Genomic DNA, 17134 nt, shown 5'->3' with positions numbered 1-17134 from the left:
GTCGTTTTTCTCTATCGTTTTTACGAATACTTTTGAAAGTTGATATTTGTGTTCTGATAATGCATAAGTGCAGTTGTTTAGACACCAGCAGACAAATAAGGGTTTCCAAGGCTCTATTTAATTCATTTGTCTGATTTTTGGATTTCGCCTGTTTTGTAGTTTTTGTCGTTTTTTATTTTAGTGTCAGTAATGATGATCTTAAATGGCTCTCTATTGAAGTTTACTTAAAACAATGGGCTGATTTGAGTAGAAATCAGACGGTTTTACCGAATTCGACACTTAATTTCACAAAAATTAAACGAATATTCTGATTTTCCTTATTTAACGTTCTGTAACTCAGGCTCAATTTGGACAGCTCAAGGTAGCCCTCGATGAGTCACAAGTTGAACAGATAAAGAGTTGTAAGTTATATGTTTTGTGTAAAGTGGGTTTATGTGTTCGATGCAAAAAGATGTTCAAAAAAGGTATGGTGCAGACCTCAGCTCGCTCATGACAAAGTTTCTAGGTCGTCTGTGAGGCAGAAGTTGGCTTGTATATGTTCTAAAAATAGTGCGTCTCTATTGCGGACTTTGGCACTTTAATGTGGTTTGTTGGGCTACTTTTGTTTTCTTCTCTTGACTATTTTGATGTTCTGATTTCGGTAAGGATAGGTTAGAGATTATAATGCACGACGATTCGAGTCGTTTCCGGTATTCTACGGGCTATGTTTTTTTTGCAAATCTTTCGCTTGAAAATTTTGCGCTTTTCTTCTAGAACATTCTTTGACTTCTCAAGTAACTTTTTCACGCTTTCGTTCATGGTTGGCCATGGATGAAGAGGTCAGTTGTTCGAATCTTGGTAGGGTCAAAGTTGTATGCACCAATAAAGAAAAATTGATCTAGGCTACAGCCCCTGATGAATTAAATTGCATCGCCTGTCGTTCAAGAGCAATTCTTCCGACATTTGTAGTTTTATGTTTTTGGTGCCGTTTTTCATCTCAGTTCAGGCTTCTCAAAACAAAACTTTGATCAGCAAACAGTTTTGTTTCCGTTTCCACTGTTTGATTTTATCATATTGCCATGAGAAAACTAGAATTGCGCTGCTAGAAACTTTTCAAGAGGTGGTTTAAATAAGTAGCAAAATCCCTGCATTGTTTTCAGCTCCATATCCTCCTGATTTGATCAAAACGGCAGTGAGTGCTTACAACGGCTCTAATAATAATCAAATCAGAGTCTGGACGTGGTCCCATGTCATCGAAACAATTCCAATTGGCAAAATTGACCTGTACAAGCTTATGGCAGTGACCAACACATCTAATGGAGATCCGGTGCCATTCACTACGAGTCCAGCCAACTCTGCTTCTGTATCATCGAATATGTTTATTAACTTGCCTGAAGCTGGCAAGTCCTATGAGTTGAGTTTCGCTTCTATCATCACCAGTCACTGTGGAGGTGTTTCTATTTACTCTGAGAGATGGACAAACATCACACGATGCACAGGTTTGTTACCTTATGGAATTCCTTTGTTTGGGGCCTATTCAATAAAATTTCAAATCCATGGCTTCGCAAGTGATCTCCGTGATGCTTTCGCAAGTGTTTTTTTAATGAATTAAAAATGCACAGTTTGATATTCAAATGCACAGGGAGGGGAGGGGCGGGTGGAGTAAAGTGGTTGGGAGCGGGCGACAATTAAAAGCAAGCGGGGGGGGGGGGGGGGGTAAAGTGGGTTCTTTTTACAAACGAGCTCACTACAAGCCTGGTCTTTAAAGAACTAATGCCTAATCAAGAACGGTCCTGGCGAACGTTTACAGAGCAATAACGAGCATCTCAACCTGGACAAAATATTCTAAAAGATGTCATCACAGTTTCCATAATGCGTGTTAGATTTGACTATAAAAATAAGCGAACATTCGAAAAGAGAGAGCAGAATACTGTTACGGCCGATGAGCACAAATTCGTAGTTTTTGAATTCACGCTTATCTTGCCCGTTCCAGTTCGTGGCTCAGTTATCCTGTGATTTTGTTTTACCAAAAAAAGCAGCAAAACTCTAATTGGAAGAAGTTATTTCATGCTTTATCAATATGGCTATTTTGGATATCAAAAGCATGAAGTTCTCTTGCTTCAAGTTTTTCTCTAGAATAGTTTTCATGCATGAAACTGGCGACTGTTTTTTATTGCTCTTGAACGAAGTTCATAGCAATTATTGTAAACATGCGTGTCTTTTTTATGCAAAATTTTCGATTGACAATTTTAACTTTTCGAGTGACTTTTACGCTCTTGAAATTGCGTTTCGCGTGATCTATCTCTCAATCACAATTTCAAGCAGCAGAACTCAAATGGCGGAAATTTAATACTAAAAGTCAAAAGAAAAGTGCGCCAAAACTGGTGTCATTTTTTACTTTAAATCTTTATAGTGGTCTATGTTAACCTCTAATTTGGTTATTTGAAGCCCACTATTGAACTTCTAAGTCCAATTTAAGCTCCCCTCCCAACTGACTGAATTGATTAGAGCTCCCAATATTCGTTCGAGAGCAATTCTTTCGACGTTAAGTCGGTTATGTTCTAAGTTGTCAATTTGCTTTCAGCATAAATCATTCAGTTTGTTTTCATCTAAACAAATAGAAAACTTCTCTGATTTTGAGTTACCCTATGGGTATAATACATGATCCGGGTGTAATACTGGACTCCGATCACACAACCTATGAGAAGTGTTATTTCCATACTAGTAGCGCATTTAAGGATAATAAGAAATCTTTACATCACAAAATTCGGAGCGCTAGAAAATATTTTGTGGATGCACTGTTAATTGGAAGGAGCTCTGAGGATAAGAACTCAATTTTTCATTAACAGTTTCCAACTGGAAAATTAACGCCAGTAGCGTTAGGTACCGTTGGGTTAACTGGTGTCGATGTAATCCATATAAGCTTCACAAGGGTTCTTGCACATGAGAAATGATAGCACTGTAGGATAGTAGTTATTCCAGCTTGATTTCTTGTGCTCTACCAAAAATATCGTAGTTCACGGTACTTGAACTTTAGCGCGCCAAAAACTATTAAAATAGGCCTAAATTGGGTAGATAACATGAAAAAAAGTAACTGTGGCTTCCCGAAGAAAATGTGACTGAAATTCTTTGTCAATCTCTCCTTTCAACTGTATAAAATTCATTTTTTAATTTTTTACGAAGAAGTCTTTAGGATGATAGGAGGCTTCATCTGTTTTTGAAAGACATACTGCTTTTTAGAATAATTGAAAAAAGGCACGCATTATCGATCATTATTTTATCACCAAATAACTTTGCTTCTAACACCATCGGTCAGTGTGGACGCGTTTATATTTCCTCAGAGAGGTGGAAAAACATCACGCGAGTCACAGTTTTGTTACTTAAGGTCAATTCCTTAGTAAAGTTGGAGGTCTATTTCACAAAATTACAAATAATTGTGGCTCTTCTTCATCGTGAGCAATTATCGCAACACAATTTGTGCTTTTTCATTGCCGAAAGACAAGTGTCTGTTGGTGATTGAACAATTAAAAGGGCACTGTAAAGGGACGGGTGTGAGGAGTAAAGTAGGTTGGAGAGGGAGACATATTACATACACCCTCTTACACTATGGTTAAGATTGCCTAAAGTGTGATCTTTAAAAAAACCAATGCCAAATCATGAAAAAATTGGCCCATTTATTGGAGAGCAAAAATAAGCACATCAACCCAGAATAATTCTCTAAAAGGAATGACATCACCGTTTCCATACTCGATTTGCTTGTTTGATTTCAATGTGTATAGATACAAAACATTCGAAAAAGCACAATAGAGCCCTGTTACGGCCAATAAGAACAAACTCGTAGCTTATGAAATCACGCTAATCTAGGCATGCCCCAGTTTATGACTCAGTTAACTTTTGATTTTGCTTCTCATGAAAAATAAAAATCAAAATACTAATGAAATAATTTTATCGATACCAAGAGAGAGATGAGCAAACATCACACGATGCACTGGTTTTTTACCTTATGTAAATTCATTTGTTTGGGGCCTATTCAATAAAAAAGCAAAAATCCATGGTTCTGTTTCTCCGCGATGGGCTTTCGCAAGTCTGCTTTTTTATTGCCAAAAAAAGTATGTGAGAGAGGCGAATACAATGCACAGGCAGTGGAGGGGAGGGAGGAGTAAAGTGTTTGGGAGAGGGAGACAATTAAAAGCAGGCGAGTTAAGTTTTGTAAAGTGAGTTGTTTTTACAAACGAGCTCAATACAAGTCTGGTCTTTAAAGAACTAATGCCTAATCAATAACGGTCCTGGCGAAGGTTTACAGAGCAATAACAAGCATCTCAACTTGGACAAAATATTCTAAAAGATGACATCACAGTCTTAATAATGCATGTTAGATTTAATTGTATATAAATGAACGCCCATACGAAAAGGGAGAGTAGGGTTCTGTTACGGTCATTAAAAACAAATTCGTAGTTTTCGACTTCACGCTTATCTTGCCTGTTCTAGTGCGTGATTAAATAAACCTTTGACTTTGCTCTATCATATAAAATCAGCACAACTCTAATTGGAGAAGATATTTCGTTCTTTATCAATATTGCTAACAGAATAAAATTTTCTTGCTGCAAAGTTTTCTCTAGAATAGTTTTCACGCATGAAACTGGTAACCAATTTCCAAGTTCTCATTATAGGTTCCAGCATAAATTGTTAAGCTTAATTACATCAAAACAAATAGACAACTATTCTAATTCTAGGTTACCCTCTGGGTAAACTACATGATCAGGTTGTAATACTACACTCCGATCACACAACGTAGGGTCAGTGTTGTTTCCATGCCATTAGCACTTTTTAGGATAATGAAAAGTCTGTACGTCACAAAATTTGAATCGCTAGAAGACTTTTGGTGTAGATGCACTATCGAACTATCGAAGGGAATGAGTTGTCAGAATAAGAATCCGAAATTTTATTAACAGTTGACATTAGAAATACTAACGCCAGCTGTTTTAGGTACGCTTAGGTTTACTTGTGTTAGTGTAACCCATGTGTACTTCACAAGGGTTCTTGCATATGAGAAATGATAGCACTGTAGGATAGTACTCAATCCAGCATGATTTTTTTGCTTAACAAAAATTATCTTAGTTCACTGTCATTGAACTCTAGCGCGCCGAAAACTATGGAAAAAGGCCTAAATTGAAAAAGATAAAAGGAAAAAAATAGGTTACTATGACTGCTGGGAGCATACGTCAACTAAGTTTTTTGTCATTTTCTTTGTTTAGCTGTATAAAATTCAATTTTTTGTTTCAGTGAGAAAATTTTTGAGATCTTAGGACGCTTCATCGATTTTTGATAGACATAATGCTTTCTAAGATACATATACAAAACATGTAGTTCATTACAATTTTTTTGAGACTCGAATTTTTTTCAATACTTGAACTTTTTTCTCACATTGAATGGGAATAAACAGAAAACAATATGTCAGTCCGCTTTCTTTCTGTTTCTGAAAATTTCTGAAAAGGTCATCGTATTTGGTTGAGTTTTCAAGCGCTCTGCTCTTTGAAACATTGTCTTTGGTGAGTAGTATATGCGAACATGGTTTTTGAGAGAAGAAAAACCGGCTACAAAGTTCAGAAACTCAATTTTTTGTTACAGAAACTTACTGGTCCTGTAGATTATATGTTTGAGCATGAGATTTTTTCTGCACTTTTCTACCAACCATAAAGACTTTGAGATGCAAAAAAGGAGATTCGTAGGTTTTATGTGTTTACTGTAAGAATGTTGATATCCAAAGGCAGAACGGCAAAATTTTGAAAATTCGAACGCTGTGTGTCATTCTGCATTTCGATTTTAAAGACAATTTATATTTGATATTTTTCCTCGAAGACTATGTAAACAAGCCAGTTTTATTGTTGCAACCTCTTGAACTGCAGTTGACACGCATTATAGATCATTCAATTTTCCTAAAATGACTTTGCTTTTATGACCATCAGTCAGTGTGGACGCGTTTCTATTCAATCAGAGAGATGGACAAACGTCACACGAGTCACTTTTTTGTTACCTAATGTGAATTCCCTTCTATGTTTGGGGACTATTCAACAAAATTACTTATAATCGTGGCTCTCTTCACCGCGATAAGAACAAACTCATCCAATTCATGACTCAGTTAACTTTTTATTTTGCTTTATCATAAAATAATCAGCAAAACACGAATTGGAGAAGTTTTTTCATTCTTTATCAATATGGCTAGCAGAATGGAGTTCTCTTGTTTCAAACAATTCTCTGGAATAGTTTTCTTGCATGAAACTGGTGACTATTTTCTAAGTCTTCAACTTAGTTTTCAGCATAAATCATTCAGTTGATTTACATCAAAACAAATATTTTTTTGAATTCTAAGTTACCCTATGGGTAAAATACATGATCGAGGGATGTAATACTACACTCCCATGACACAACCTAGACGAAGTGTCGTTTCCATTTTTCAACACATTTTAGGATAATGAGAAATCCTTACATCACAAAATTTGAACAGCGAGAAGATGCACTATTGAATCGAATGAGCTGTCAGGCTAAGAACTCAATTTCTCATTATCAGTTGTCAACTGGAATAAAAACGCCAGCGGCGCTAGGTACGGTTGGGTAGACTGCTGTCAACGTATTCCATAAAGACTTCACAAGGGTTCTTGCACATGAGAAATGATAGCACAGTAGGATAGTACTCATTCCACCATGACTTCTTTTGCTCCACCAAAATTATCCTAGCTCACGGTCATTAGTCTTAAGCGCGCCAAACTTTATTAACAAAAGGCCTAACTTGATTAAGTAAAACGGAAATAAAAGTTTCTATGACTCCTGAGAGTATATGTGACCTGAGCTCTTTGTCATTCTCCTTATTTAGCTGTATAAAAATCTGATTTTTTTTCCATGAAAAAATTTTTTGGTATCTTTGGAGGCTTCATCTGTTTTCGATGGACATATTGTTTTCCAAGATACATAATGTTCATTTCAATTGTTTTTTCGAGATTTGATTTTTTTCAATACTTGAACCTTTTTTTCTATACTTGAACCTTTTTTTCTATAATTGGATGAAAATAAACAAGAAAACAATAGATCTATCTCCTTTTCGTATCTGAAATTTTTTGAAAGGATTATCGTTTGTGGTTGAGTTTTGAAGCACTCTGCATCCTGAGTTGAATAAAAAACATTTTTTAAAGATCTATGTTTTGAGAAAATTATGATTGAGAAATTTTCTCCAAAATTTGTTTTTTTATCTGAAAATTATCGTTTTCATTGCTAACCGGGAGAGCTCTGCTGCTTATTTACTGGCTCTTCTACTGACTATCGGATATTTTTAATTATTTTAGATTCATAAAAAACCTCAAACATTGTTTTTACTGGGTAGTTTTATCTGGGACGCTGAGTTATGGCCGATGTTATGGCCGATAAGAACAAACTTTACCACTTCAAGACTCAGTTAACTTGTGATTTTGCTTATCTTGCAAAATAGGCAGCCAAAAACTAATGCAACAAATTTTTTGATTCTTTATCAAAATGGCTGATAAAACATGTAGTCATCTTGCACGGATTTGAGAAATATTTTCTCTTTTGTCAACATAGCTCTCAACATAAATTATTCAGTTTGTGTACATCAAAACAAACACAAAACTTTTCGATATCTAAGTTACCCTTTGGAGAAATAATATGATCGAAGGATGTAATATTGCTCACAGATCACACAACGTAGGCAAGTTTTTATTTCCATAGCATTAGCGCAATTTAAGATAATGAGAAAACTTTACAGAATAAAACTCGAATCGCTAGAAGATCTTTTGTAGATGCACTTTTAAATGGAATGAGCTTTCAGGTTTTTTGCACTTGAGATTTTTGCGCTTGAGAAATAAAAGCACCATAGGATGGTACTCATTCCAGCTTGATTATTTTTGCTCCAACAAAAAAAAACAAACTTCAGGGTCAGCACTTAGACGCGGCAAATAAAGGGCTTAAATTGATTAAATAAAATAGAAAAAATTAAATAACTAAGGCTTCCCAAAGAATATGTGACCGAAATTCTCTCAATTAAAGGGACGCATTATAAACCACTCAATTATCACAGAATAACTTCGCTTCTATCACCATCAGTCATTGTGGACAAGTTTATTTTTACTGAGAGAGATAGACAAACATCACATGAGTCACAATTTTGTTACCTAATATGAATTCCGTAGTAAGTTTGGGGGTCTATTCAACAACATTACAAATAAACGCGGCTCTTCTTTTCCGTGAGCGGTTATCGCAAGTGTGCTTTTTCACTTCCAAAAGAGAAGTGTCTGTTCGTGATCGAACGATTAAAAGGGCACTGTGAGGGGACGCGTGTGCGGAGTGAAGTAGGTTGGAGAGGGAGAAATATAAAAACAAGGATTTAGAGTGTTTCTCATTACAGACCCCCTCTTACACTATGATTGAAATTGCCTCAAGAGTGATCTTTAAAGAACTAATGCCAAACCAACAACAACTTTCACAGTATATAGATACAAACAATCGAAAAAAAACAGAGCGCTGTTACGGCCGACCAGAACAAGCTCGTAGCTTATGAATTTACGCTTATCTTGCCTGCCCCAATTCATGACTCATTTAACTTGTAATTTTGCTTCTCTTGCAAAAAAGCAGCAACAAACTATTGAAATAAATTTCTCAAATCTTTTTGAAAATTACAAATATAACATGCAGTTCTCTTGCATGAATTTGAGAACTAATTTTTAGTTGGTCAATATAGATTGACAATACAGGGAGGGGAGGGACGGTAGGAGTAAAAGTGTTTGGCTGTTACGGCCGATAAGAAAAAATTCTCAGCTTATGATTTTGAGCTTGTCTTGCCCGTCCCAGTCTATGACTCAGTTAACCTGTCATTTTGCTTCAAGCAGCAAAACACTAATTGGAAGCAAAACACTAAATTATTCCATTCTTTTTCAACATGGCTGATAGAATGAAGTTCTCTTGCTTGAAAGTTATCTCTAGGATTGTTTTCTTGCAAGAAACTGGCAACTATTTTCCAAGTCCTTTGGGCAAAATACATGATGGAAGGTTGTATTACTACACTTCGATTACACAATGTTGGCGCAGTGTCATTTCCATACCTTCAGCACAATTAAGGATATTGAGAAATTTCTACATCACAAAATATGAATCGCTCGAAAAAATTTTTTGGTAGATGCAGCATAAGAGCTAATGAGCTGTCAGATGAGCTGTCAGGATAAGAACTCAAATTTTGATTAATTGTTTTCAACTGGAACAAAAACGCCAGCGGCGTTAGATACAGTTGAGTTAAATGATGTCATTGTAACCCCTATGTACATTACAAGGGTTTTGCACATGATAAATGATAGCACGGAGGATAGCACTTATTCCAGCATGATTTTTTGTGCTCCACCAAAATTATCGTATTTCACGGTCAATGAACTTTAGCGCGCCAAAAACGAAATTGAAAAAGGGTTAAATTGATTATGTAAAATGAAAAACAAATTAGGTTACTAATTACGTTACTACAGAAGGTTTTTCTTAGAGTGTATGTGATCTAAGCTCTTTGTCATTTTCTTGGTTTAGCTGTATAAAAATCGGATTTTTTTCCATAAGGAAAGTTTTAGGAAGATTGGACGCTTCCTCTATTTTTGATAGAATTTTTGCTCTCCAGAATACAAGTAAAAAAATTTATAGTTGAGTTTCTTTTCTCAAGTCGAATAGAGATAAACAAAAAAAAACTATAAATCAGCCCACTTTTTTTCTGCAATTCAGTGACTGGATCGTCGTATGTGGTTGAGTTATAATAGAGAGAAACGTTTTGAAAGGTCAATCTTTTGAGAAAAGTATTGTTGTAACATTTTCTGAAAGGAGAAACGTTTTGAAAGGTCAATCTTTTGAGAAAAGTAATGTTGTAACATTTTCACTTTTATTATAGAAAAATCGTATTCAATGCTCATTGATGTAGCTCTGCCGCTTTTTTATTGACTCTGCTGTTTTTAGTTACTTCATAACATTTTAAATCCGTAAGAAGTGGCAAACACTGTTTTTAGCGGGTAGTTTTTAGGGCCATGGTTTTTGAAAAAAGCAGAACCAGCTAAAAAAAATAATACAGAAAACGTAAAATAGGCCTGGGAAAACTTTTAATCTCAAATTTTTTGTTTAAGAAATTTACTGGTCCAGTAGAATCTCTGTTTCAGAATGAGAAACTTTGTTCATTTTAACACCAGAACTAAAAACGTTGCGACGTTAAAAAACGGGTTTTGTAAAACTTCAGTGTTTATTGTTAGAATGTTGAGATTTGAAGACAGAACTGTAAAATTTGAAAAAAACTGAATGCCAAGTATCAATCTGCATTTCGATTTTAAAACAATGGTTGCTTGAAAATTTTTCTTTCCTTGAAATTTATGCAAGCAAAACGGCTTTAATGTTGCACTCTCTTGAGTTTCAGTTGGCACGCATTATTGATCAACCAATTTTCACAAAATTTTTTGTATAAAACTCTTTTGCATATTTTTGCGGTCTTTGTAATGATGCTTTCATTATCTCAGTATGTTGTGCTCATTTAGAATCTTAAGACTGTTGATTTATTTTCACCAATATGATATACTTAGCAGTTTTTTTGTATTTTTTACATAAAATAACATGGAAAAAAATAGCTGAAACCTTTGATTAATATTTGCTCAGAGAAAACATCTCTGATTCCAAATAAGATCAGTTATCTCATTTGTTTACTCATGAAATGACTGATTTGTACACTAGTTTTTTCTTGTGAGCACGCAATATGTAGCTGTCTTTTTGAGGTTTACATTGTTCCGGATCCGAGTGTTCTTGTTCTTAATTTCCGTTTTTTTGTCTGCTAATTGATCTGACTTTGCAATGGGAAAAATCTGGTTGGTTTTGGTTTTGAGGTTGATAGCATAACTAAATCGAAGAATTGATTTTATGATTACATTAAATCTTGAAGACTTTGGGAGCACTTTAACGATGAAATTTTTGGAAATCTCGTCTATTTTGATTATCTGAGAACTATCAATCGAATAAATTACGAAATTCAGTTTTCATGAAAAGACAAAAAAAGTTTATCTTTTTTTCAATTTCATCAAGTATCATTTTCTTTGATACCAAAAGATTATCGGAATAGATTTAGAACCTGCCTACTACCTTTGGTTTCGCTTTTTTTCAATAAAGAGTTGTTTTGGATTAACTATGTTGCTATTTTCATCATTGTTTCCAGCAAAACATTATTGCTTATCTCGAAAAAGTTTTCTTTTTAAACGGTCTATCAAGCTGAAAATCAGACAAAGCCTGACTGATGAAGAGCAGTCAAAAATTTTTTGACATAATAAGATTGAAACTTTAGAATACCGTCGCCTTATCACAACTAAAGATGATTCTTTTGAAAACTGATAAGTCAAAAGCAAACAAATGCTACATTTGTCTGAATGTCTCACGAATTAAGTAAGATAAGGAACCTTTAGCTGTCATTTATGCTTGTGAAACAATTAGATAAAAAAACAATTAGATAAAAGCTTTCAAGAGCTTGTTTAGAAATGTTCACAAGTTAACTTGATGGCCCATTCTTTGTTCATCAGCACTGCAAAGTATTTTTCGTTCTGAGTTATTTCAATTATTGACCCATATTTATTATCCTTAAAAAGTTTTTTCCGTAAAAACTCTTTATACTTAGATTTCAAAATCCAATAATTTAAGAATTCAGAGAACTGTACATAAGTTGAATATTCATTTTTGGCTTTAAGATCAGATGAAGCAGTTTGCTCATTTAAAATTTTCTGCAAACTCAATTTTGATGCGCATTCAAAAGCGGAATTGACCTTTCGACACTAAATTGAGGGTAGAATATAATGCAAACGGAGGAAAGGTTGCTTGAAAATTTTGGTCCTGCTATGCAGAATACAGGCCTAAAATTGCAAGTGTACAAAGCAATACAGTGACAAAGCCAGGTGGCATTCCTGTTAAATTGGCTTCAATGAGTTTTGGTTAAGTTTTAGGTGTGTTACTACACTTCGATTACACAATGTGGGCTCAGTGTTGTTTATATAACTTTAGCACAATTTAGGATATTGAGAAATCTTTACATCACAAAATATGAATCGCTCGAAAATTTTTTTTGGTAGATGCAGCATAAGGGCCAATGACTGTCAGATGAGCTGTCAGGATAAGATCTAAAATTTTGATTAACAGTTGTCAACTGGAATAATTACACCAGCGGCGTTAGGTACAGTTGGGTTAACTGGAGTCAATGTAACCCCTATGTACTTTACAAGGATTCTTGCACATGAGAAATGATAGCACCGAGGATAGCATTTATTCCAGCTTGATTTTTTTGCTCCACCAAAATTATTATATTTAACGTTCAATGAATTTTAGCGCGCCAAAAACTATGAAAAAGAGCTAAATTGATTATGTAAATTGAAAATGAAAGTAGGTTACTAATTACGTTACTACAGAAGGTTTTCTGAGAGTGTATGTGATCTAAGCTCTTTGTCATTCTCCTGGTTTAGCTGAACAAAAATTGGATTTCTTTTCCATGAGGAAAATTTTGGGAGGATTGGACGCTTCATCTATTTTTGATAGAACTATTGATCTCCAGGATACAAAGAAAATTTATAGTTTTTATCCAATTTTCTTTTGAGACTTGAATTTTTATCAATACGTGAATTTTTTTTCTCAACTCGAATAGAGATAAACAAGAAAACAAAAAAACCGCCCTATTTTTCTGCAATTCAGCGACCTGATCATCGTATGTGGTTGAGTTAAAATAGAGAGAAACGTTTTGAAATTTCAATCTTTGGAGAAAAGAATTGTTGAAATTTTTCTCAAAAATTCCCACTTTTATCTTAGAAAAACCGTATTCAATGCTCATCGATGTAGCTCGGCTGCTTTTTTACTGACTCTGCTAATGTTTTTAGTTTTTCTTAACATTTTGGATTCGTAAGAAGTGGCAAACAGTGTTTTTAGTGGGTAGTTTTTAGGGTCATGGATTTTGAAAAAAAGCAGAACCAGCTAAAGAAATAATACAGAAAACGTAAAATTGGCCTGGAAGAACCTTTAATCTCAATTTTTCGCTTAAAAAGTTTACTGGTCCGTTAGAATCTCTGTTTGAGAATGAGAAGTTTTGTCCAGTTTAACATCAGAACTAAAAACGTTGCGACGCTGAAAAACGGGTTTTGTAAAACTTCAGTGTTTGTTGTTAGAATGTTGAGATTGGAATACAGAACTGTAAAATTTGAAAAACTGAATGCCAAGTATCAATCTGCATTTCGATTTTAAAACAATGGTTGCTTGAAAATTTTTCTTTCCTTGCAATTTATGCAAGCAAAACGGCTTTATTGTTGCACTCTCTTGAGTTTCAGTTTGCACGCATTATTGATCAACCAATTTTCACAAAATTACCTTTAAAAAACTCTTTTGCATGTTTTTGCGGTCTTCGTAATTATGCTTTCATTATCTCAGTATGTTCTGCTCATTTAGAATCTCAAGACTGTCGATTTATTTTCACCATTATGATATAATTAGCAGTTTTTTGTATTTTTGCATAAAAAAACAAAGAAAAAAATTAGCTGAAAACTTTGATTAACATTTGCTCACAGAAAACATCTCTGATTCCAAGTAAGATCAGTTATCTCATTCGTTTAATCATGAGGTAACAGATTTGTACACTTTTTTTGTGAGCACGCAACTTGTAGCTGTCTTTTTGAGGTTTATATTGTTCCGAATCCGAGTGTTCTTGTTCTTAATTTCCGTTTTTTGTCTGCTAATCGATCTGATTTTGCATTGGGAAAATAAAATGTGTTTGGTTTTGGTTTTGAGGTTGATAGCGTAACTAAATCGAAGAATTGATTTTATGATTACATTAAATCTTGAAGACATTGGGAGCACTTTAAAGATGAAATTTTTGGAAATCTTGTCTATTTTGATTATCTGAGAACTATCAATCGAATAAATTACGAAATTCAGTTTTCATGAAAAGACAAAAAAAGTTTATCTTTTTTTCAATTTCATCAATTATCATTTTCTTTGATACCGAAAGATTATCGGAATAGATTTAGAACCTGCCTATTACCTTTGGTTTCGCTTTTTTTCAATAAAGAGTTGTTTTGGATTTACTATGTTGCTATTTTCATCATTGTTTCCAGCAAAACATTATTGCTTATCTCGAAAATGTTTTACTTTTAAACGGTCTATCAAGCTGAAAATCAGACAAAGCCTGACTGATGAAGAGCAGTCAAAACTTTTTTGACATAATAAGATTGAAACTTTAGAATACCGTCGCCTTATCACAACTAAAGATGATTCATTTGAAATCTGATAGGTCAAAAACAAACAAAAGCTACATTTGTCTTAATAGCTCACCAATTCAGTAAGATAATGAACTTTTAGCTCTCATATATGCTTGGGAAACGAAAAAACGCAATTAGATAAAGGCTTTCAAGAGCTAGTTTCGAAATGTTCACAGATTAACTTGTTGTCCCATTCTTTGTTCATCAGCACTGCAAAGAATTTTTTGGTCTGAGTTATTTCAATTATTGACCCATATTTATTATCCTTAAAAAGTTTTTTCCGTAAAAACTCTTTATATTTAGATTTCAAAATCCAATAATTTAAGAATTCAGAGAACTGTACATAAGTTGAATATTCATTTTTGGCTTTAGGATCAGATGAAGCAGTTTGCTCATTTAAAATTTTCTGCAAACTCAATTTTGATGCGCGTTCAAAAACGGAATTGACCTGTCGACACTAAATTGAGGGAAAAAATAACGCAAACGGAGGCAAAGGTTGCTTGAAAGTTTTGGTCCTGCTTTGCAGAATAGAGGCCTAAAAATGCAAGTGTACAAAGCAATACAGTGACAAAGCCAGGTGGCATTCCTGTTAAGTTTTGGTTCAAACAAGGCTTACTCCAGTTAAAAGTAGGATACATCTGATCGCCCAGCAGCTTAGTGGGAAAGCGAACATCAGTTGTGTGTCACGAAATAAAGACTCAAAAGCTTGAATGCAAAACCCATAAGCACACAAAATTGTTGCAGACTGGTAAACTAACAGTGCTAGGTTTGACATTGATCGAAAAAATATTCCGAGATATGGAAAAAACGTTAATGCAATTCCGTTTTCGTGTACGAACAATTTGGGCAATAGGAAAACAGAAGGACAAGATACATATGAGTAATTGACCGGAACACTATATCAGACAGAATATAAATTCTTGCGCTAAGCTAACTGCAGGCACTTTTATGCGGTACATACAACCACAAACGCTCATGGCAATGAAGATAAGAAAATTTTTTTGCACGAACTGATTGATTTCCGTTAGATGATCAAGAGATTGTTTATGAAGATTTCTAGGCCCACCCGTACCTAACTCTAAGGCAAGCTCAGTACTGATTCAGAGTCCTATTCAGGTCACAGTCTGCACTGAATTTTTCTGATCCAGGGCTAATTCAGTGATTCATTCTGAACTTTCTTCTGATTTTGAAGAAAACTGAAATTGTTCTCTGAATTTTGCTCTGATAAAAAAATAATCAGAAACCATTTCACAGTTGGTTCTGAAGCCCTGCTTTCGATAAAGTACTCAAACTTGAAAAATCTCTGAAATTGTTCTGGATCAGAACTGATTGTCACTGAGCCATAGGTACGGGCAATTAGATACAACACAAGCTTCTTGTGTTAGCAATTTCTGAACCCATGCACATTATGGCGACCCAGGCGATCAAGGCTATCAAATGAAACTTGATATTCTTGATAAGAAACATACCTAATCTTGGAAAATGTTGCCAAGATCTGGTCATGTTACATGGCAAGATAAAATCAAGATATGTACGAAGTTGCAAAATCTTTGCATGGGTGTCAAGAGAGGATCGTGGCAAGATTTCCAAAAAAGATTAACCATGACAGGGCAAGACTTCCCAAGGATTAAAAACTCAATAGCACACAAAAATTTGAATTAGTGCGAAATCAAAAGATTAAGCAGGAATTATCAAGACTTATCAAGAATAAGCAAGAATTATCAAGAATGTCGGAAAATGCAGCTCCCGTTAATTTTTTAACCAAAAATTGAGCCGCCTTTTAATGTATATTAAAATTTATGAGTGAATGTAAGCTCGATGTGTGCATAGTAATACACCTTATACATGACAGCCACTGTGAACCCCCCCCCCCCCCCCACTAAGGTTCCATGCAAAAAACCTAAAAACAAAAACTTTTACACAAGAAATATTGCAACATCAAATATAAAGAAGGAAAACTCATTAAACTCAGTAAACTGATCAATAACTAAGCATCTACAGTACTTGAAAAATCTGAACTCAAAAAGGACCTCAAAAATCATTTTGAAATTTCGTTTTTTTAAAAAAAAAATTAGCCAATTTTGAGGATTAGGCGCATCAGTGCAATCCATGCAGTTGGTATCGATGAATCATGGACCTAAAAGCGAAAAAAGCGGAAAAGAACGAAAATTTAACTTTTATAAGGAGAACCAAATCGAGAGCGAAAGACAACTCTTGTTTTAGAAAAAAAAACAATTAAGCACAAACTGTAGTTCTTTTTAGCATCGGACACATCTACTACCGATAACTGACCGGTCCTGATTTTGCGCCCACGAAAGACAACTTAAAAAAATTACTTAAAAACTGTAGTTTTTTTAAGTATTGAACACATCTTCTAATGATAATTAAAAGGTACTGAACGACAGAGAACCAAAAAAAAAATAAAATTTGGGAGAAATCAACAAAAAAAACTCAATTTTTGAATACGAAACATACCGAATGCTTCTACTATCTTACTCTAGATAATTTGTAGAAATCTCGTTTTGAATCAAAAACAGGCACTGCACTGGGCTTACCAAACCACTATAACACCACAAAACCACAAAATCTGACATATTTTTTGTTCAGTGCAGACAAGCGTTGTTAAAAAATAGATTTTTTGAATAAAAACTCAAAAATTTTTCAAATTAATCAAATCTGGCTGTTCAACACATCATCAGACTCCATGCAATTGCTTTTAACAAATAAGGCCCCCAAAAATCGACAAAATTGAGAAAAAAACACAAAGTTTTCCATTTTACAATTGAGACGCATTTTGAGATCAAAGTTTTTGCCTAAGGAAGACAACTCTTGTTTTACATAACTTGTCTATGTACAAGCGATAG

General features: G+C 34.4%; 1 protein-coding gene across 1 annotated transcript in view; it reads left to right on the top strand.

Annotated features, from left to right (window-relative positions):
- LOC142349675 (uncharacterized) overlaps positions 1-17134 on the top strand; it is a 166878-nt gene that overhangs the window by 85726 nt on the left and 64018 nt on the right. The window contains exon 16 of the mRNA XM_075401399.1: positions 1140-1478. Coding sequence (XP_075257514.1) covers positions 1140-1478 — 339 coding nt within the window. The remainder of the gene's footprint in view (positions 1-1139; positions 1479-17134) is intronic.

Source organism: Convolutriloba macropyga, chromosome 11 (genome assembly GCF_964194025.1).
Source record: "Convolutriloba macropyga chromosome 11, txConMacr16.3, whole genome shotgun sequence".
Classification (NCBI taxonomy): domain Eukaryota; kingdom Metazoa; phylum Xenacoelomorpha; order Acoela; family Convolutidae; genus Convolutriloba; species Convolutriloba macropyga.
Note: the sequence above shows the minus strand (reverse complement) of the source record. Positions and strands in the feature narration are given on the sequence as shown.